General features: G+C 42.2%; 1 protein-coding gene across 1 annotated transcript in view; it reads left to right on the top strand.

Moving 5' to 3' along the window:
- Positions 1-18830, top strand: part of FAM83B (family with sequence similarity 83 member B) — a 126417-nt gene that overhangs the window by 90855 nt on the left and 16732 nt on the right. Inside the window, exon 3 of the mRNA XM_040428575.1 lies at positions 6969-7133. Within this exon, the coding sequence (XP_040284509.1) occupies positions 6969-7133 (165 nt within the window). The remainder of the gene's footprint in view (positions 1-6968; positions 7134-18830) is intronic.

The following is an 18830-nucleotide window of genomic DNA, read 5'->3' on the forward strand; positions in this document are numbered from 1 at the left end:
ATTATGGCATTATTGTACTTTATTTGTGTTTGCAGAGTGCTGTTGCATTGTCTTTTTTTCTTTGGTCATGCGGATATAGACAGTTCATTTAATAGAGGACAATTCTAGCCAAGTGCTGTATGCATTTTTTTTTTACACTATAATTCAAGGGAATTCTAAGGCATGAACCAAAACGACAATATGGCCGCTTTTTAGCTCTGCTGTTATCCCATGACTAAATCAGTACATGTCAATCTCTTTCTTACGAAGAATCAGCCCTGTACCTCACGTGGATCCAGAGATCGTCCAATTCATTTATATCAAGCTGAAAGCTGAAGGGGAGTGTCTTTTCTGCTGCAGGTCAGGGGGCGTGTCAATGCTCTCCCTATCACAGCTCAGGAGGCAGTTGGAAGATGAAACTCAGCATGTGCGGCCATCTGAGTGACCCGGACAAAGAAATAAAAAAAATTAAAAAGAAAAAGCAGGTGGAACTATACATATACATATTACTGAATAACTTAGTGGCTGTCCTAATTTTTAATTACATGCAATTACAAACTTATTCAGATCCAGGTGCTGGTTTGAAAACTGTTGAATAGTTTTCATGGGACAATCCCTTTAAGCTTAAAGCTATGATCGATGACGATTATAGTGTTTATAATGTATATGTTGAAATCTACTTCCATGTCAGTAGTGGTTCACTTTCACATTCTTTATACTGTAATTCCCTGATTCACGTTGGGGCCTACATTACATAAAGGGTAAAGGATTGCTGAAGGGGGTTCATAGGCAGACAACTAGATGGTGGGATGCCTTTGCTTGCAGAGGTGTTTGTCTGGTCGAATCCTGACACTTATGCCGGAAACTTACCAGATCCCCGTCGAGTCCCATATAGTCCCATTGTAGCTGGTACTCCAGCCTTTTCCAGCTATGCCGGATATGATGTCTTCCAACAGGCTATTAAATTTAATTTCGAAATCTAATTACAAATATTTATGATGTAGCAAGATGCATTCATTGCTAGAATAGCTGTGATGGTATTAATTTTCACAAAACAAACATTTACAAAACATGAAAATACAATGTGATTTCCTAAATCAAGTTGAATCTGCAGCTGTGAAGTTTATTAGCATTTTAATTAATATTGTTACATTTTGAAAATGCTCCTAGAGTCAATATTGTGTTGCTGTTTAAGCATAGATTGGTTATCTTTTCATTTTAAAAGCACAGAAAGTATGAAGAAATGTGACTTATTAATAGATAAATAAGACCGACAAATAACAAAGTATAATTGGCTATATGGATCTATAACATCAGATTGTAAGAAATAAAATCTGCACTGTTCTGGAAGGTCATATACAGTGCCTTGAAAAAGTATTCATACCCTTCGAACTTCTCCACACTTTTTCAGGCTGGGTTCACACCTGAGCGTATTCGATAAGCGCTTTTTACAGGCGTTTTTATCAGGCGTTTTTGAGGCGTATTTTGGGCGTTTTTGTATTTTGGAAACGCGCGTAGTAAGCGCGTTTGTGTGATTAACCACAGAGGCATCCAATGAAAAACTGCCACAATACGCGCGACAATACGCCCCAAAGAAGCTCCTGTGCTTCTTGGGGCGTAGGGCGTTTTACAGCGCGTTCGTACGCGCTGTAAAACGCTCAGGTGGGAACCTAGCCTTACACCAACAAACCTAAATGTATTTTATTAGGATTTTATGTGATACACCAACACAAAGTAGCAAGTACTGTATGTGTGAAGTGAAAAGAAAATGATACATGGTTTTTAAAAGTTTTAATTTATAAAAGTCTTGAAATGTGGTGTGCAGCATTTGTATTCAGCATGGGAGTCAATTCTTTTTTTTTCTAATCTTTTCAATATTCTTTTTATTATTATTGTATTAAAAGAACATAAACAATACAGACATTCTTACGAAGCATATGACTGCAGTTCAATAGGTACAGGGGTATTAAGAGAGATCGGACAATGCCTTATCGCAAAGTCTTAGAAGTCATCAGATCACATACTCTGGAATAATAGCATGTCCTTCTGCAGCAGTTCAGGGATGAACAGTAAAATTGTCTCACAAAATAGGACAGTAAGATCATCCTTAAATTGTCAATGCAAAAAATTAATTAGCAAGAGGGAGGGAGGGGAAGAGGGAGGGAGGGGAAGTAAAGAAGAGCCCTTTTAGTTATTGTCTTTTCTTTGCAATGGTATATTATTCTATTGTCCCTCTGTGTGGTGCAGAGGAGAGATATACAGTAAGATCCATAAATATTGGGACATCGACACAATTCAAACATTTTTGGCTCTATACACCACCACAATGGATTTGAAATGAAACAAACAAGATGTGCTTTAACTGCAGACTGTCAGCTTTAATTTGAGGGTATTTACATCCAAATCAGGTGAACGGTGTAGGACTTACAAGTTTGCATATGTGCCTCCCACTTGTTAAGGGGCCAAAAGTAATGGGACAGAATAATAATCATAAATCAAACTTTCACTTTTTAATACTTGGTTGCAAATAATTTGCAGTCAATTACAGCCTGGAGTCTGGAACGCATAGACATCACCAGACGCTGGGTTTCATCCCTGGTGGTGCTCAGACAGGCCTCTACTGCAACTGTCTTCAGTTCCTGCTTGTTCTTGCGGCATTTTCCCTTCAGTTTTGTCTTCAGCAAATGAAATGCATGCTCAATCGGATTAAGGTCAGGTGATTGACTTGGCCATTGCTTAACATTCCACTTCTTTCCCTTAAAAAACTCTGGTTGCTTTTGCAGTATGCTTTGGGTCATTGTCCATCTGCACTGTGAAGCGCCGTCCAATGAGTTCTGAAGCATTTGGCTGAATATGAGCAGATAATATTGCCCAAAACACTTCCGAATTCATCCTGCTGCTTTTGTCAGCAGTCACATCATCAATAAATACAAGAGAACCAGTTCCTTTGGCAGCCATACATGCCATGACACTACCATCACCATGCTTCACTGATGAGGTGGTATGTTTAGGATCATGAGCAGTTCCTTTCCTTCTCCTTACTCTTCTCTTCCCATCACTCTGGTACAAGTTGATCTTGGTCTCATCTGTCCATAGGATGTTGTTCCAGAACTGTGAAGGCTTTCTTAGATGTCGTTTGGCAAACTCTAATCTGGCCTTCATGTTTTTGAGGCTCACCAAAGGTTTACATCTTGTGGTGAACCCTCTGTATTCACTCTGGTGAAGTCTTCTCTTGATTGCTGACACACATACACCTACCTCCTGGAGAGTGTTCTTGATCTGGCCAACTGTTGTGAAGGGTGTTTTCTTTACCAGGGAAATAATTCTTCAGTCATACACCACAGTTGTTTTCCGTGGTCTTCAGTGTATTTTGGTGTTGCTGAGCTCACTGCTGCATTCCTATTCTTTTAAATGTTCCAAACAGTTGTTTTGGCCACGCCTAATGTTTTTGCTATCTCTCTGATGGGTTTGTTTTGTTTTTTCAGCCTAATGATGCCTTGCTTCACTGATAGTGACAGCTCTTTGGATCTCATCTTGAGAGTTGACAGCAACAGATTCCAAATGCAAATAGCACACTTGAAATGAACTCTGGACCTTTTATCTGCTCATTTCTATTGGGATAATGAGGGAATAACACACACCTGGCCATGGAACAGCTGAGAAGCCAATTGGCCCATTACTTTTGGTCCCTTAACAAGTGGGAGGCACATATACAAACTGTTGTAATTCCTACACTGTTCATCTCATTTGGATGTAAATACCCTCAAATTAAATCTGACAGTCTGCAGTTAAAGCACATCTTGTTCGATTTTATTTCAAATCCATTGTGGTGGTGTATAGAGCTAAAAATTTTAGAAATGTACTGATGTCCCAATATTTATGGACCTGGCTGTATGTAAGCTATATGTTATATGTGTGAGAGGCTAAGGATGCGTAGAGGAGAAGAGGAGAGATATGTGCAAGCAAGCACCCCGAAAGTCATGGTGTTTCCCATAGCAGCTGTCAGGTGGAGAAGTGCCTGTATTTCGTCCAGGGGGACCAGGTAGTCTGGAACATAGCATGTGATCTAGTCTCCCAGATAGCTAGTTCTTCTAAACGGTACAATGAGTCTACTTTCTCTATCCATTGGCTGAGTGTTGGCGGAGAATATGATCTCCAGTGTGTTGGGATCAGTATTCTAGTGGCAGCTAAAGTGTGCCTTGCTAACCTTAGTGAATGGTTTGAGATCTTATCTGGGAATAGGTGTAGTAATCAGATCTCTGGCAATAAGGAGAAGTTTGATCTTGGATATAACCGACGTCCAATATGGAACTATGAGTGAGCATGTTGACTATAAGTGGAAGTACGTGCCTGACTGTTTTCTACACCTCCAGCAGCAGGGGTTATAACTAGAGTCATACTTGTTTAGTAGTGCTGGGGTTAGATGCCATCTAGTCAGTGTTTTACAACTGCTCTCTTGCATTCTAATACATTTTGAGAACTGTTTGGGTGCAAGAAAAAGCTTAAGTAAATCATCTTCTGAGAATGATTTATTAAAATCCTTTTCCCAGGCTTTAATGAAAGAATGTGCTATGCTGGTAGGAGTAGAGGATAGCAGCCCGATAAAGGTCAATACTACTTTTTTAGGAGTTTTAAGTTGGGCGAGGAGAGTTTCCAATTTTGTCACTGATCTCCTCCGTAGGTTACCTGCCTGTATTAGTTGTTTGAAAGATGAGGTGAATTTGTTGTAAAGTTACGGTGACAAAGATGGGCAGCACAATTGTTCAGAGAGTGATGCCAGGGTGGGGATTGTGCCTGCAGTGATTAAATCGTCAATGGTGGAGCGATTTAGTTTAATCTCTTTAGGTATAGTGTTGCTATAATCAGTATCTGAGCTACATATTATATCTCTTACTTGCAGTATTGGGGGAAGGGAAAGGGGAGCACAATGCTCGAACATCTTTCATAGCCCATATTCTTCTGGTTTCAGATATAAAAGGATTCTGTGTTGCACACGGTACCGGGGCAATTTTTTCTGAAAATACAATGTGCCTCAGTGGGTATCGTAGAATATCTTCTTTGATAGGGACCCAAAGCTTTTGTAAGGGCCTCCTAACCCAATCCACTATCCTGTTCAAGTGGACAGCTCGTACATATGTTTGTGGGGCAGGTAGATCAATTCCCCCAAATTTTCTAGGAAGTTGAAGCGTGGAATATTAAATTCTCGGCTTCTTGAAGTTCTGTAGTAATTAGAGAAGATCCTAGACAGCTTGATGTAAAAGGTGTTGGGGATGTGTGTGGGTAAAGCTTGAAGTAGGTAGGTAATCTTTGGCTATATGAGGCATTTAGCAATATTTTTTCGGCCGAACCAGGAAATGTACGGGGTTGTCCAGGACGTTAAGATTTTGGATATCTCCTGTAGTAGAGGTAAAAAATGATTCTTATATAGTTGGGCATTTTCAGAAGAAATTTTTATCCCCAGGAATTTGATGGTTTGAGACCAGTCAAATGGAGATGTACTAGCCAGTAAGAAGGACTGGCGTTTAAGGAGGGATATATTTAAAACTTGAGACTTGCTCATGTTTACTTTGAAATTAGATACTGTAGCAAAATCATTGAATAAGAGCTCTATTATTGGAAGTGAGGTGGAAGGATTGCTCAGCATATGCTGCAGCTTTGTGCTCCCTACCTCCACAGCTGATCCCCAATATGCGGGTATCCTGTCTTATTTTCAGCAACAATTTCTCCATAGTAAGAACAAAGAGCAGAGGGGATAACGGGCAACCCTGTCGAGTACCGTTAGAAATAGGGAACACAGACGACAGCAGATCATTCACCATTACTCTAGTGGCAGGATCCTTATACATGGTAAAAATAGCTTTAATGAAGGTGAGTGGAATACCAAAGGCCACTAAGGAGGACCGCAGATAAAACCAGTCTACTCGGTCGAAGGCCTTTTTGGCATCTGAACTTAGCAGTATTAACTGTTTATCCGAAGTTTTAGCTTATGTAATAAGTTACAATACCCTGTAAATGTTGTCTTTTCCCTCCCTGCCAGACACAAATCCAACCTGACCGGGTTAAATACACTGGGGTGTCCCCAAGCACTGACTCCATATATAGATATATCTATATATGGAGTCAGAGCAGGGACTCCTAAGCCGAACTAGAGTCCCGACACCCTCCCTTCTTCAGAGCAGGGGGTGCCTGGGGTTCTCCCATTGACTTCCATTCTGCTCGGGTGCTCGATCAACACTAATCAATTCCCCTCTGATATGTGATTTGTGCGCCTCCCGGAGTGTTTGCAATGAGATCTCTACATTGTCATTTATTTCAAAGAATTCCTTTAGCTGTTGTTTTATTTTTTGGACATTTTGTGCGGATTTGAGGAGAAGGTCATTTAGCCTCCAGCATCTAGAAGGAGGTGGGGACGCGGGTAATGTGTAAATTAGTTCCACCGGTGAGTGATCTGAAAAAACTTCTGTTTTAATATCAGAAGAGTGGCAATGTTGAATATGGTTAATGGGGATACATATATAATCTATCCGTTGTAGGAATTGTGTGGGGCCGATTAATGTGTGAAATCCTTAACTGAGGGGTGCAGGACACGCCATGAATCAGCTAATTGTAGAGAGTAAAGCAATTGCTTTAGTTTCGCTAAAGTTTTGAAGCGATGGGCCGATTTCCCAGTAGACGTGTCAATAAGTGGGTTTAAGCCCACATTAAGGTCACCGCCCAAGACGAGGGTCCCTTCTGAAAAGCGAGAGAATTTCTTCAAGATCCTGATAAGCCAAGGGATTTGGTCCTTATTGGGGGCATAAACATTTCCTATTGTGAACATAGAGTTACCTATTTTCTCTTTAATGAAAAGGTAGTGGCTCTCTTTGTCAATACATTTTAGCAAAAGAATTGCATGCACTGAGTTTGTTGTACTCTTTTTTAGTGTATATAGCAATCAATTAACCTGATTAACCTATAGGAGATTTACATGATCTTATGTTATTTTACAGGTGATAGCCATTGTCATGGATATGTTTACTGATATTGATATCTTCAAAGAACTTGTGGAAGCCTCAACTAGAGGAGTTCCTGTCTATCTACTTCTTGATGATGCAAATTTTCCCCATTTTTTGAAGATGGCAGAGAAACAGGGGTTACAGGTTCAAAGACTAAGGGTAAGCGGCATACTATAATATTTAAAAGCATTTGTCTATCTATCATAGTGATGAGCGGCAGGGGTCATATTCGAATTCGCGATATTTCGCGAATATTTTGTAGAATATTCGGCGAAAATTGGCAAATTCGAAAATTCAAAATTTTTTTACTCCAAAATTCGGAAAGGTAATGATTGTGTAATATGCGAATTTTCGGAATTCGAATTTTCGGATTCGAATTTTTTATTGCGAATTTTTCAACTTACAACTATTAGACAAAGAAGATTATATCACTATATTAGCTAAATTGCTCTATTCGATTTTTTTTCGAATATTCTCTATATTGCTATAACTTCATTTTTTCAAATATTCGTAATATTCGAAAACAAGAATATATAGCAATATAGCGAATATTAAAAAAAAACTAATATAGAGCAAAATTCGCAAACACTACTACTCCTAAAGTCAAGTATATTGCAGCCTTATTATTGGCCCACAAGCTAGAAGCAGTGAGGGATCATGTGTACTGATAAAAAAAAAAAAAAAAAGGAAAAAATTTGAATATTCGAAATTTCGAATATATATAACTATATTCGAAATTTCCGCGAATTTTCGAAGTACCTATATTCGCGGTAAAAATTCGAAATTCGAATATTCGTGATCAACACTATCTATCATCGGTCTAAAAGCAAAAAATAAATAAAATTTCAGGTACATTACATATTTTTATGTAGGAATCACTGTTACAACGTCATTGTTCTAATGATTGGGTTCCCAAGGTCAAACCACCATTAATCATGTGTTAATGGCCTGTTCTTACAATATCCTTAGCATAGGACATTAAAGGGGTTTTGCAAGATTTTTATAATGATGACCTTTCCTCAGGATAGGTCATCATTATGGTGGGGGTTTGACACCCGGGACCCCCGCCAATCAGCTGTTTGAGATGGTATTGGGGCTCCTGTGAGTGCCGTGGTCTCCTCGATACTTACCAAGCGCAGAGCCGTACATTGTAAAGCGGCTGTGCTTAATATTGCACTCAGCCCCATTCACTTCGATGGAGCTGTTTGCGATATCAAGCAGAGCCTCTATACAATGTACCACGCAGTGCTTGATAAGCATGGAGAATGCCAGGTCACTCATAGGAGCACTGATGCCTTCTCAAACAGCTGATTGGTGGGGGTCTCAGGTGTCGGACCTCCACTGATCAGATACTGATGACCTATCCTGATGAAACGTCATCAGTATCAAAATCTGGAAAAAACCCTTTAAATAAACACCCCATAATACACTTTGAATGCTCACTCTCAGATTTAGACTGGGCACACATTTGTGTTTCTATTGATTTTATATTTTAATATCATCAAGCTTTCATCTTATTTTTACCTCTTTATATTTGTCCTCATTTGCAAATACAATATTGAACATAATAATTCAATTGAAAACACAGTATTGAATCATAGCTATTAGATTTGAGCTGCACACAAACTGTCTATTATTTTTTTTCTGCATGCTCTTCTATTTTACTGTTTTTTTTATTCAACTCATCCAAACATATCGGAAAATTCATGCATAAAATAATGTTAAAAATATATATATATATTTTCAGGTCCAGATATATTAAATAGAACTAAATGCACTAAATAGTAATGAAATCCATAATTTATGTTGCTTAATTTATATTTTTAACAAATCAATGTAAAGCTATTTCTAGTGTGACTAACGTTGCTTATGTTATATAACTTTTACATCATGCAGAAATTGAAACACTGTAGCAATGCAAATTGAATGGTAAACCATTTAAAACATACTGTTCTCTTACTGTACATACTGTAGAATATACAAAGCTTAAATGAAGTAAAAAATAGACTCTAAATTAATTGTGTCTATGCTAGATCTGTGTATCACATACTGTGTTTTCCAAAATCAAGAAACATACAGTATGGGGCACATTTAATTTGACCGACATTTTAGACTCCGATCTAAATAAACCCCTCAGCTGTCAGTGGTTCCGCCAAAGGTATGAAGAGACGCCAGCCTCTACAGAACTGCGGTGCATACTGTGCCAGTTCTAAATGTAAGACTGATAAATACAGTCAGGTCCATAAATATTGGGACATTGACACAATTCGAACATTTTTGGCTCTATACACCACCACAATGGATTTGAAATGAAACAAACAAGATGTGCTTTAACTGCAGACTGTCAGCTTAATTTGAGGGTATTTACATCCAAATCAGGTGAACGGTGTAGGAATTACAACAGTTTGCATATGTGCCTCCCACTTGTTAAGGGACCAAAAGTAATGGGACAGAATAATAATCATAAATCAAACTTTCACTTTTTAATACTTGGTTGCAAATCCTTTGCAGTCAATTACAGCCTGGAGTCTGGAACGCATAGACATCACCAGACGCTGGGTTTCATCCATGGTGATGCTCTGCCAGGCCTCTACTGCAACTGTCTTCAGTTCCTGCTTGTTCTTGGGGCATTTTCCCTTCAGTTTTGTCTTCAGCAAGTGAAATGCATGCTCAATCGGATTCAGCTCAGGTGATTGACTTGGCCATTGCATAACATTCCACTTCTTTCCCTTAAAAAACTCTTTGGTTGCTTTTGCAGTATGCTTTGGGTCATTGTCCATCTGCACTGTGAAGCGCCGTCCAATGAGTTCTAAAGCATTTGGCTGAATATGAGCAGATAATATTGCCCAAAATACTTCAGAATTCATCCTGCTGTTTTTGTCAGCAATCACATCATCAATAAATACAAGAGAACCAGTTCCATTGGTAGCCATACATGCCCACGCCATGACACTACCACCACCATGCTTCACTGATGAGGTGGTATGCTTAGGATCATGAGCAGTTTCTTTCCTTCTCCATACTCTTCTCTTCCCATCACTCTGGTACAAGTTGATCTTGGTCTTATCTGTCCATAGGATGTTGTTCCAGAACTGTGAAGAATTTTTTAGATGTCGTTTGGCAAACTCTAATCTGCCTTCCTGTTTTTGAGGCTCACCAATGGTTTACATTTTGTGGTGAACCCTCTGTATTCACTCTGGTGAAGTCTTCTCTTGATTGTTCACTGTGACACACATACACCTACCTCCTGGAGAGTGTTCTTGATCCGGCCAACTGTTGTGAAGGGTGTTTTCTTCACCAGGGAAAGAATTCTTTGGTCATCCACCACAGTTGTTTTCCGTGATTTTCCGGGTCTTTTGGTGTTGCTGAGCTCACCGGTGCGTTCCTTCTTTTTAAGAATGTTCCAAACTGTTGTTTTGGCCACACCTAATGTTTTTGCTATCTCTCTGATGGGTTTGTTTTGTTTTTTTAGCCTAATGATGGCTTGCTTCACTGATAGTGCCAGCTCTTTGGATCTCATCTTGAAAGTTGACAGCAACAGATTCCAAATGCAAATAGCACACTTGAAATTAATTCTGGACCTTTTATCTGCTCATTGTAATTGAGATAATGAGGGAATAACACACACCTGGCCATGGAACAGCTGAGAAGCCAATTGTCCCATTACTTTTGGTCCCCTAACAAGTGGGAGGCACATATGCAAACTGTTGTAATTCCCACATCGTTCACCTGATTTGGATGTAAATGCCCTCAAATTATAGCTGAAAGTCTGCAGTTAAAGTACATCTTGTTTGTTTCATTTCAAATCCATTGTGGTGGTGTGTAGAGCCGAAAATGTTAGAATTGTGTCGATATCCCAATATTGACTGTATGAAGGAGATTACATTGTTCATGTCACAGTTTCTCCCTACTGACAAACTTTATGTCCACTACAAAGGGTTTCCGCACCCAACAGACGTTCTGTCTCTGGAGTACAGGAGAGCATTCTTAGCCATGTAAGAATGGTTGAAATGCGAGGGCAGACTCCTGGACATTTCCAGCACCTTGCGCAAATTAGTGTACTTTTTTGAAAAGTGTTGCATAACTAGGTTACTCATGTGCGCTATGCAGGGAGCATCTGTTATTTACCCCAAATTCATCGTGGCCACTATGTTACGGCCATTGTCGCTGACCACCTTGCCCAGTTGGGGTTGGCTGGGTTACAGCCAGTGGGATCTTTGCTGCTTGATGTATTTTAGGAACTGCTTCCTGTGTCACTAATCTCACCCAGGCTGATCAGCTCCAACACTGCATGACAAAACTTCACTTGATACATGTGATAGGAAGGAGGGAGAGCGGGAGAAACACTGTGCTCTGCTGCTGTTGGGGATGGGTGGACGTCAATGGAGGAGGTGCAGGAGTTAGATAAGTGCCTGGTGTGGGAGCCAGGCTGACACAATCTAGGAGGCATCAAAAGGATCTGGTCTTGTTGTTGGGGTGCTGCCTCACCACTTCCACAAAAAATATTGACCCAGTGGGCAGTGAAAGGAATTTACTGTCCTTGCTCGAAACAGCTGCTCCAGGTTTCCACACACCAAGAATCGGAAGGAGCGAACCGTGTTCTCTGCCACATGAGATTATATGGCATGGATGGATTTCTGGGAAAAATAATGCCAGCTAGGTATCTTCAAGCGAGGCTGAGCACACGCCCTCAGCACCCTAAAGGCATCAGACTCTACTAACTGGTACGGCATTGACTGCACTGCCAGCAACTCAGCAAATTGTAGTTAGATAATAGATTTCTAAGTGTCACACATTCCATTATGGATGTCTCATGATAGGGTTGATGACAAGGAGGAGCAGGAGAAGAAGAAGCTGATGATGATGACAAGGATATTGTATTGCTTGGAGATGTAGGGTGGCTGTCACAAAGTAGACCACGTGAAGAAAGACAGACTTGCTCTGATTGTGAATGCTGGTCAGTTGTATTTTCCCAAAGGATCAGGTAATGCTGCCTCATGTGCTGAAATTTAGCTCTGCTACCTTTGTATTTGAATGGGCAACCATAAAACAGTAGAACCGCAGCACTCTCTTGTCTCTATAAATCCTTTATTCCATCAAATTCATGCAACGTTTCGACCTGAGCAGTCTTTTTCAAGCTTGAAAACCGCAGCACTCTGTTGTCTCTATAAATCCTTTATTCCATCAAATTCATGCGACGTTTCGACCTAAGCGGTCTTTTTCATGCTTGAAAAAGACCGCTTAGGTCGAAACGTCGCATGAATTTGATGGAGTAAAGGATTTATAGAGACAAGACAGTGCTGCGGTTCTACTGTTTTATGGTTGCCTACTTGGAGGGGCGCTACGGACTGGCATCTAACACCGCATGCACCACCACATATAAGGCCAGTATACCCTCATGTGCTGCTACACCTACTATACCGTTTTGTATTTGAATGGCCATGGCTTATTTTAATCCTGTAGATATTGTACATGGCTGTGGTTTTCTGTGCTGGCCTTGTGGAGAAAAAAAACAACATACAGGAGTTGCTCACACAGAGGTAGTGTAAGCTGAGCTCCTCTCTTTATTGCCACTGCTCTTCTCCTCAGATTTCTCCTCCTCTTTGATACCTGCATCCGGCTCCCAGGTCCCGTCCAAAACCCAATAGTCATTAAAGTACTCATTCTCCCTGCCACTTTTATCAGATTGTGAGATATCGTGGTGTGCTCCTTGACACCCCTCCCCTGCTCTGCATATTCCCTGACTGCCACCGTTGCTACCTGTGGCGAAACCAACCTCGCCACTGGGTTTTGGAGAGGCCTGGCTGCTGGCCTGTTGCCCCAGGATTATGGGCCATATACTAACTTTTAAACACCTGAACCTATTCAAGTGAATTTTGGATAGGTTTGTCCCCAAGCTATACTGTTTAAATTGATGTAAGTTATATGTATGGCCAATGTAAACTCACAAAGTTGTAACAATTTATAATAAGTGTAACTTGTCAGCTTGGGAGGAAAATGCTGGGTGTGTTTCTATTGTGCCATTGTCCCATTGTGTGTTTAAATGGTGATGTCTGTCCTGTTATATCCGCATGTGTATTGGTGACTTCTCTTTGTCTTGAGAGATAATTGGATTATGCCTCGGGTGTCTCCAGGGCAGAGAGGAGGAAACCATGATGCATTGTGGGGATGTATTGTCTTTGTGTATCCTACAGTGCTGCATATCTGTCCTATGTCACAAGTCTTCATTCTGGTCCCCTAGGGGCGTGTACTTACATTGTATGTGTTGTAACATATTGATTGGCTGTATTTCAAACCCCTGTGGGCGGACCTGTAATTGCAACAACTGTAATAAAAACCAGGCTGGGTGTGCCAGCACCTCAGACCATTGCTTGACCCTCAACACGGAGCCTTGTCTCATTATTGGGGGGATCCGCTGTATGCTGTTATAGACTGATTGCCAGGAGTGTAAGCTGATTCCTGTTCGTCTGCTAGCAGCTATTCGTGAGGTTCCAGTTTGGAGTGCTACTTTGTATCCAGTTCGGGACATTGGTGTTCTGCAGTAGCTGTGCCTGTCTCTCAGAAAGGGGCACATCGCCTGAACGGATTTTAACCCCTTGTCTGCTGAAACGGTCCGTTACATTGGTGGCAGCAGTGGGATCGTTCCTACAGCCAGAAGGACAGCTACAGGAGACACCATTTCTGTGGATTCTACAATTTAAAGGCAACGCATGTCCCAGTACAGCGACCCTAAAAGCAACAGGATGGAACCAGCAGTGTTATACGAGGAGGAGGACCTGGATGGCCGGGATGCATTAAGGAAAGGCATCTGGTACCAGGCCCTGGATAATGTACAATACCAGCGGGTGAGAGTCTCCCCAGTGAAGAGCAGCGGTTGCAGAAGCAAGTGGCCCTGTGGATGCCCTTCCTGGGAGAGCAGCCCCTGGAGGAATGGGTGAAGGAACTAGAGCACTGGGTATGGCAGGAGCTATGGCTGGAGGATGCCTACCAGGCGCTTTGGTGGTATATGGCACAGTATATTCCCTGGACAGCCGAACATGACAAGCCAGAGGGAGAGGCGTTTGATGGTCCTGGCTTGTTATGGGAGTCCTTTGCAGAGCCTGACTTCGGGAGCCCTGCACAGTCCAGACTTCAGGACATTTTCTACGAGAGGGAGGCTAGGCAGGATTGGGATGACCTTCATGAGGTAGAGCAAGACCTGGCTCACCTAGCAACCCTGGAGAGGGAACTGGAGCAGGACTACCGAGATCTCTTCCACTCCATTGGGAAGGCTCAGCAGGACGGTAAGGTGACAGACCCAGATCCAGACCCATTCAGCTGGGCAGATATTGTAGAGTGTTACTGGGAAGGACCCCAGGTGGCCGGTAGAGATGGGACCGAGGTCTCTCCACCGGTCCTGCAGGGAATTGGGAGCCCAGTCTCCATTCCCCAGCGGCAGTGTGAAGTGCAGGGAGAGGAGAGCAGCGTCCTCCCTCCCCAGCAGCAGGCGGAGTTACAGGGGGCAGTGACAGTCGGTCCTGTCCCCCAGTGGCAGAGTGTCCAGCAGGGAATAGAGAGCCCAGTCTCCTTTCCCCAGCAGCAGGACACTGTATTGGGAGTGGAGACGGTCGGTCGCCCTCCCCAGCGGCTGGAAGTATGTATGGGAGAGGAGCTCGTTACCCCCTCTCCCCAGCGGCAGCTTAACGCACCAGGGGGAGACAGTAAGCCCCACAACAGTGCAGATGGGACCGTGGTCTCTGCACCTACAGCACAGGGGGTAGAGACAGTCGGTCTCCCCCTCCAACAACCAGACTCTAAGCCAGGGAGCAACACAGAGACCGGGAGTACCAGCCTCCAACATAGCCTTGGTGGACTCACTGGACAGAGACAGGCTACCAAATGCAACAGGTCCAGTATTGGGTTGTGGGTTGGCTGCCAGACTAACTCAGGTACCGACCGGCGTGAGGTCAGGTATCTGGTTAGTTTTCCCTGGGGGGGAGATGTGTGTCGAAACCAACCTCGCCACTGGGTTTTGGAGAGGCCTGGCTGCTGGCCTCTTGCCCCAGGATTATGGGCCATATACTAACTTTTAAACCCCTGAACCTATTCAAGTGAATTTTGGATAGGTTTGTCCCCAAGTTATACTGTTTAAATTGATGTAAGTTATATGTATGGCCAATGTAAACTCACAAAGTTGTAACAATTTATAATAAGTGTAACTTGTCAGCTTGGGAGGAAAATGCTGGGTGTGTTTCTATTGTGCCATTGTCCCATTGTGTGTTTAAATGGTGATGTCTGTCCTGTTATATCCGCATGTGTATTGGTGACTTCTCTTTGTCTTGAGAGATAATTGGATTACACCTCGGGTGTCTCCAGGGCAGAGAGGAAGAAACCATGATGCATTGTGGGGATGTATTGTCTCTGTGTATCCTACAGTGCTGCATATCTGTCCTATGTCACAAGTCTTCATTCTGGTCCCCTAGGGGCGTGTACTTACATTGTATGTGTTGTAACATATTGATTGGCTGTATTTCAAACCCCTGTGGGCGGACCTGTAATTTCAAAAACTGTAATAAAAACCAGGCTGGGTGTGCCAGCACCTCAGACCACTGCTTGACCCTCAACACGGAGCCTTGTCTCGTTATTGGGGGGATCCGCTGTATGCTGTTATAGACTGATTGCCAGGAGTGTAAGCTGATTCCTGTTCGTCTGCTAGCAGCTATTCGTGAGGTTCCAGTTTGGAGTGCTACTTTGTATCCAGTTCGGGACATTGGTGTTCTGCAGTAGCTGTGCCTGTCTCTCAGAAAGGGGCACATCGCCTGAACGGATTTTAACCCCTTGTCTGCTGAAACGGTCCGTTACACTACCCCACTGCCAATGCCGTGGCTGCAGATGCCACTATTACCATGGCCAACACAGCTACATATGAGGTCCCCAGCCTCCTTAACTTCCTCAGGGCAGCACAAATGCTGACTACTGTTACACAAGTCATCAACAGGGAGACTCTCATGACTATCTACCATAGCACATGGTGGGGTTTTGTTGCCACTTCTTAGGCAAAAGGAAAGCACCCTACTAGTAAGTGGCATTGAAGACAGAGGTTGACACTGAAAGGCTTCTCTGGAGCTGCAAGGAGGAGGAGCAGGAGGAATGCTGTGACCCCTGGCTCCAAAGTACAGTGTCAGATTCAGAAGTCACCTTCACGTTATCCTGCTGTGATTGAGAGGAGGAGTAAGCTATCCAATCAACAATCTCAAATTCTTTCTCCTCAATGATAAAGTTGCAACTTTCCAAAGCCAAGGAGAACTGTGGCCTACTACTACTACTTTTACTTCTGGCTGGAAAGCTGGTGCTGCTGCTACTCACATTCTGGCTCTGGGAGGACAAGGCCAGGTCTTGAATTGTTCATTTGGAACCCTTCTGTATTCCAGACATTTGTACATGGTAACACAAAATATGGAAAAGTTTGCAAGTCTGTTTACTGGAGCTTAAAGACAGAGAGGCACAATTAAACATCCTTCTGTTGTTCATTGTACACTTGTATTGCTATTTTTGCAATCCACAATAAACAATTGAACTACAGTATATGGAGATGCCCTGTCCCAGATTTTGATCTACATTTTCAGGTGTTTTCACTAAGATTTAAAATGTGACCCTCTGGATTGTAAAACATATGCTGTACACTTCTATTGGTTTTTCCACACAAAAAGCACTTGTACTGTTCAGATGTTCCCTATCCTAGATTCTGCACTACTACTGTATTTCAGATGTTTTCACTTATATTTAAAATGCTACCATCTGGATTGTAAAACACATTTTGTATACTTGTATTGCTTTTTTTTGCAAAACAAACAAAATAATATACTTTAATAGTCTGGAGATGTCCTGTCCCAGATTTTGGACTATTATTTCAGGTGATTTCAATGCTATTTAAAACACTACCCTGTGGATTGTAAAATATGCATTGGTCACTTGTATTGCTATTTAAAAAAAAAAGAAAAATACTTGAATTGTCTAGAGAGGCCTTGTCCCAGATTTTGGCCTACTATTTTAGTTGTTTCCTCTGAGATTTAAAACGCCACCCTCTGGATTGAAAAACACGCATTGTACACTTATATTGCTATTTTCACAACCAACACTTGAACTGTCTAGAGATGCCCTGTCCCTGACTATTCTTTTTTGTTTTCTTTGTTTTCTCAGAGATTTAAAATGCTATCCTCTGGATTGTAAAACGTGCATTGCATAATTGTATACCCATCTTTTTTTTGGGGGGGGGGGGGAATTGGGGAAAAAACTTTCAAATGTCTGGAGATGCACTGTCCCAGATTTCAGACTATTATTTCAGGGGGCCTAACCTGGCACATTATGAAAATAGTACTCAGTGACCTAATAATCACAATTAAAAGCATACAAGTGCATGAATGAACCTGGTATAGTGCTCTGATATGAACCAAACACCATGCCCCCTAAAAAATACAAATACAGACAAGATAAACTTGACGGTAACGCGTTAAGTAAAAAAATAGCACAAAAGGGTAACTAACTCTTTCAATGTATTTCAGTGGCTTTTGTAAAAATATGGCACGAGATAACACCAGGACTTGGATATCAAAGTCAATTTTAGCACAGCTGCATCTGTATATAAATGTTGGAAGATATGTATCTAGTACAAATTAACAGTCTGTAGTTATACATGTATCAATATCTCTGATGATAAAAACATTTGATGTAAGTAATGTCCAAAAATATATATCAATATAACACAAAATTATCTAAAGTTAAAGACATTTTAGATAGGGTTGAGCGAAGCCGAACTGTAAATTTTGGGATTGTACCGAACTTTAGGATTTTTGGACCCCGGACCCGAACCCAAACTTTTCAGTAATAGATCGGAGTCGGGTTCGGTGTTCGGCGAGTTAATGGTGCTTTTTGAAAGGCTGCAAAGCAGCCAATCAACAAGCCTTTAACTTGTGTGCCCTTAGAAGCCATCACAGCCATGCCTACTAATGGCATGGCTGTGATTGGCCAGTGCAGCATGTGACCCAGCCTCTATATAAGCTGGAGTCACGTATCGCTGCACGTCACTCTGCACTGATTAGTGTAGGGATAGGATGCTGCTGCTGTGAGGGAAAGAATACGAAAGAATCTTTAATCAGAAGTGCTTAACTCAGCGATCTACATAGATTTTGTTTTGTGGGTGCAGTGCACAATCTTTTTACCCTGCCCTGAGCCCAGTGACACAGAAAAATAACTTTTATCCGTCTTTTAGTTAGGTGGGCGTCGGCAGCCATTTTATGCAAGTTCAGTGCATCAGCACAGCATATGTGCATTTGTGACAGTCAAATAAAAGCTTAAAATACTGCAATTATATTCTGGGTTTAACCGCTTCACGTCCGCCCATAGGATATAAACGTCCTATGGGTGGACGTCTATTTCTGAACGGACGTTCCAGAACGTCTTTTCAGAAAGTGCAGCTGCACGCTAATCGTGCAGCTGCTGATCGGGTTGCCCGCTGTCAGTGACAGCAGGGCAACCCTAAGACAAGGCAGGGACAGTGCCCAGGTGTCCCTGCCTTCTAGATCGCTGCAGACACAGCGCTCACCGAGCGCTGTGTCTGCAGAGAAGGCAGCGCTGTGCGCTTCCTGTTCCGGCCCGGCGGTCATATGACCGCCGTGACCGGAGTGTGCAGGAGCTGTGTGAGGTCTCTCAGAGACCTCGATCAGCCCTGCTGTGAGGCTGTACAGCGCAGGATTGCTGCTGTACAGCCTCTATAGGGGTGCATTTGTCCTGTAACTGGGGCTACTATGTCAGCCCCAGTTACAGGAGAAATCAACTGTGAAAAAAAAAAAAAAAAAGTGAAGTAAATGTCCCCCAGAG

Source organism: Bufo bufo, chromosome 4, assembly GCF_905171765.1.
Source record: "Bufo bufo chromosome 4, aBufBuf1.1, whole genome shotgun sequence".
In the NCBI taxonomy this organism is placed as follows: domain Eukaryota; kingdom Metazoa; phylum Chordata; class Amphibia; order Anura; family Bufonidae; genus Bufo; species Bufo bufo.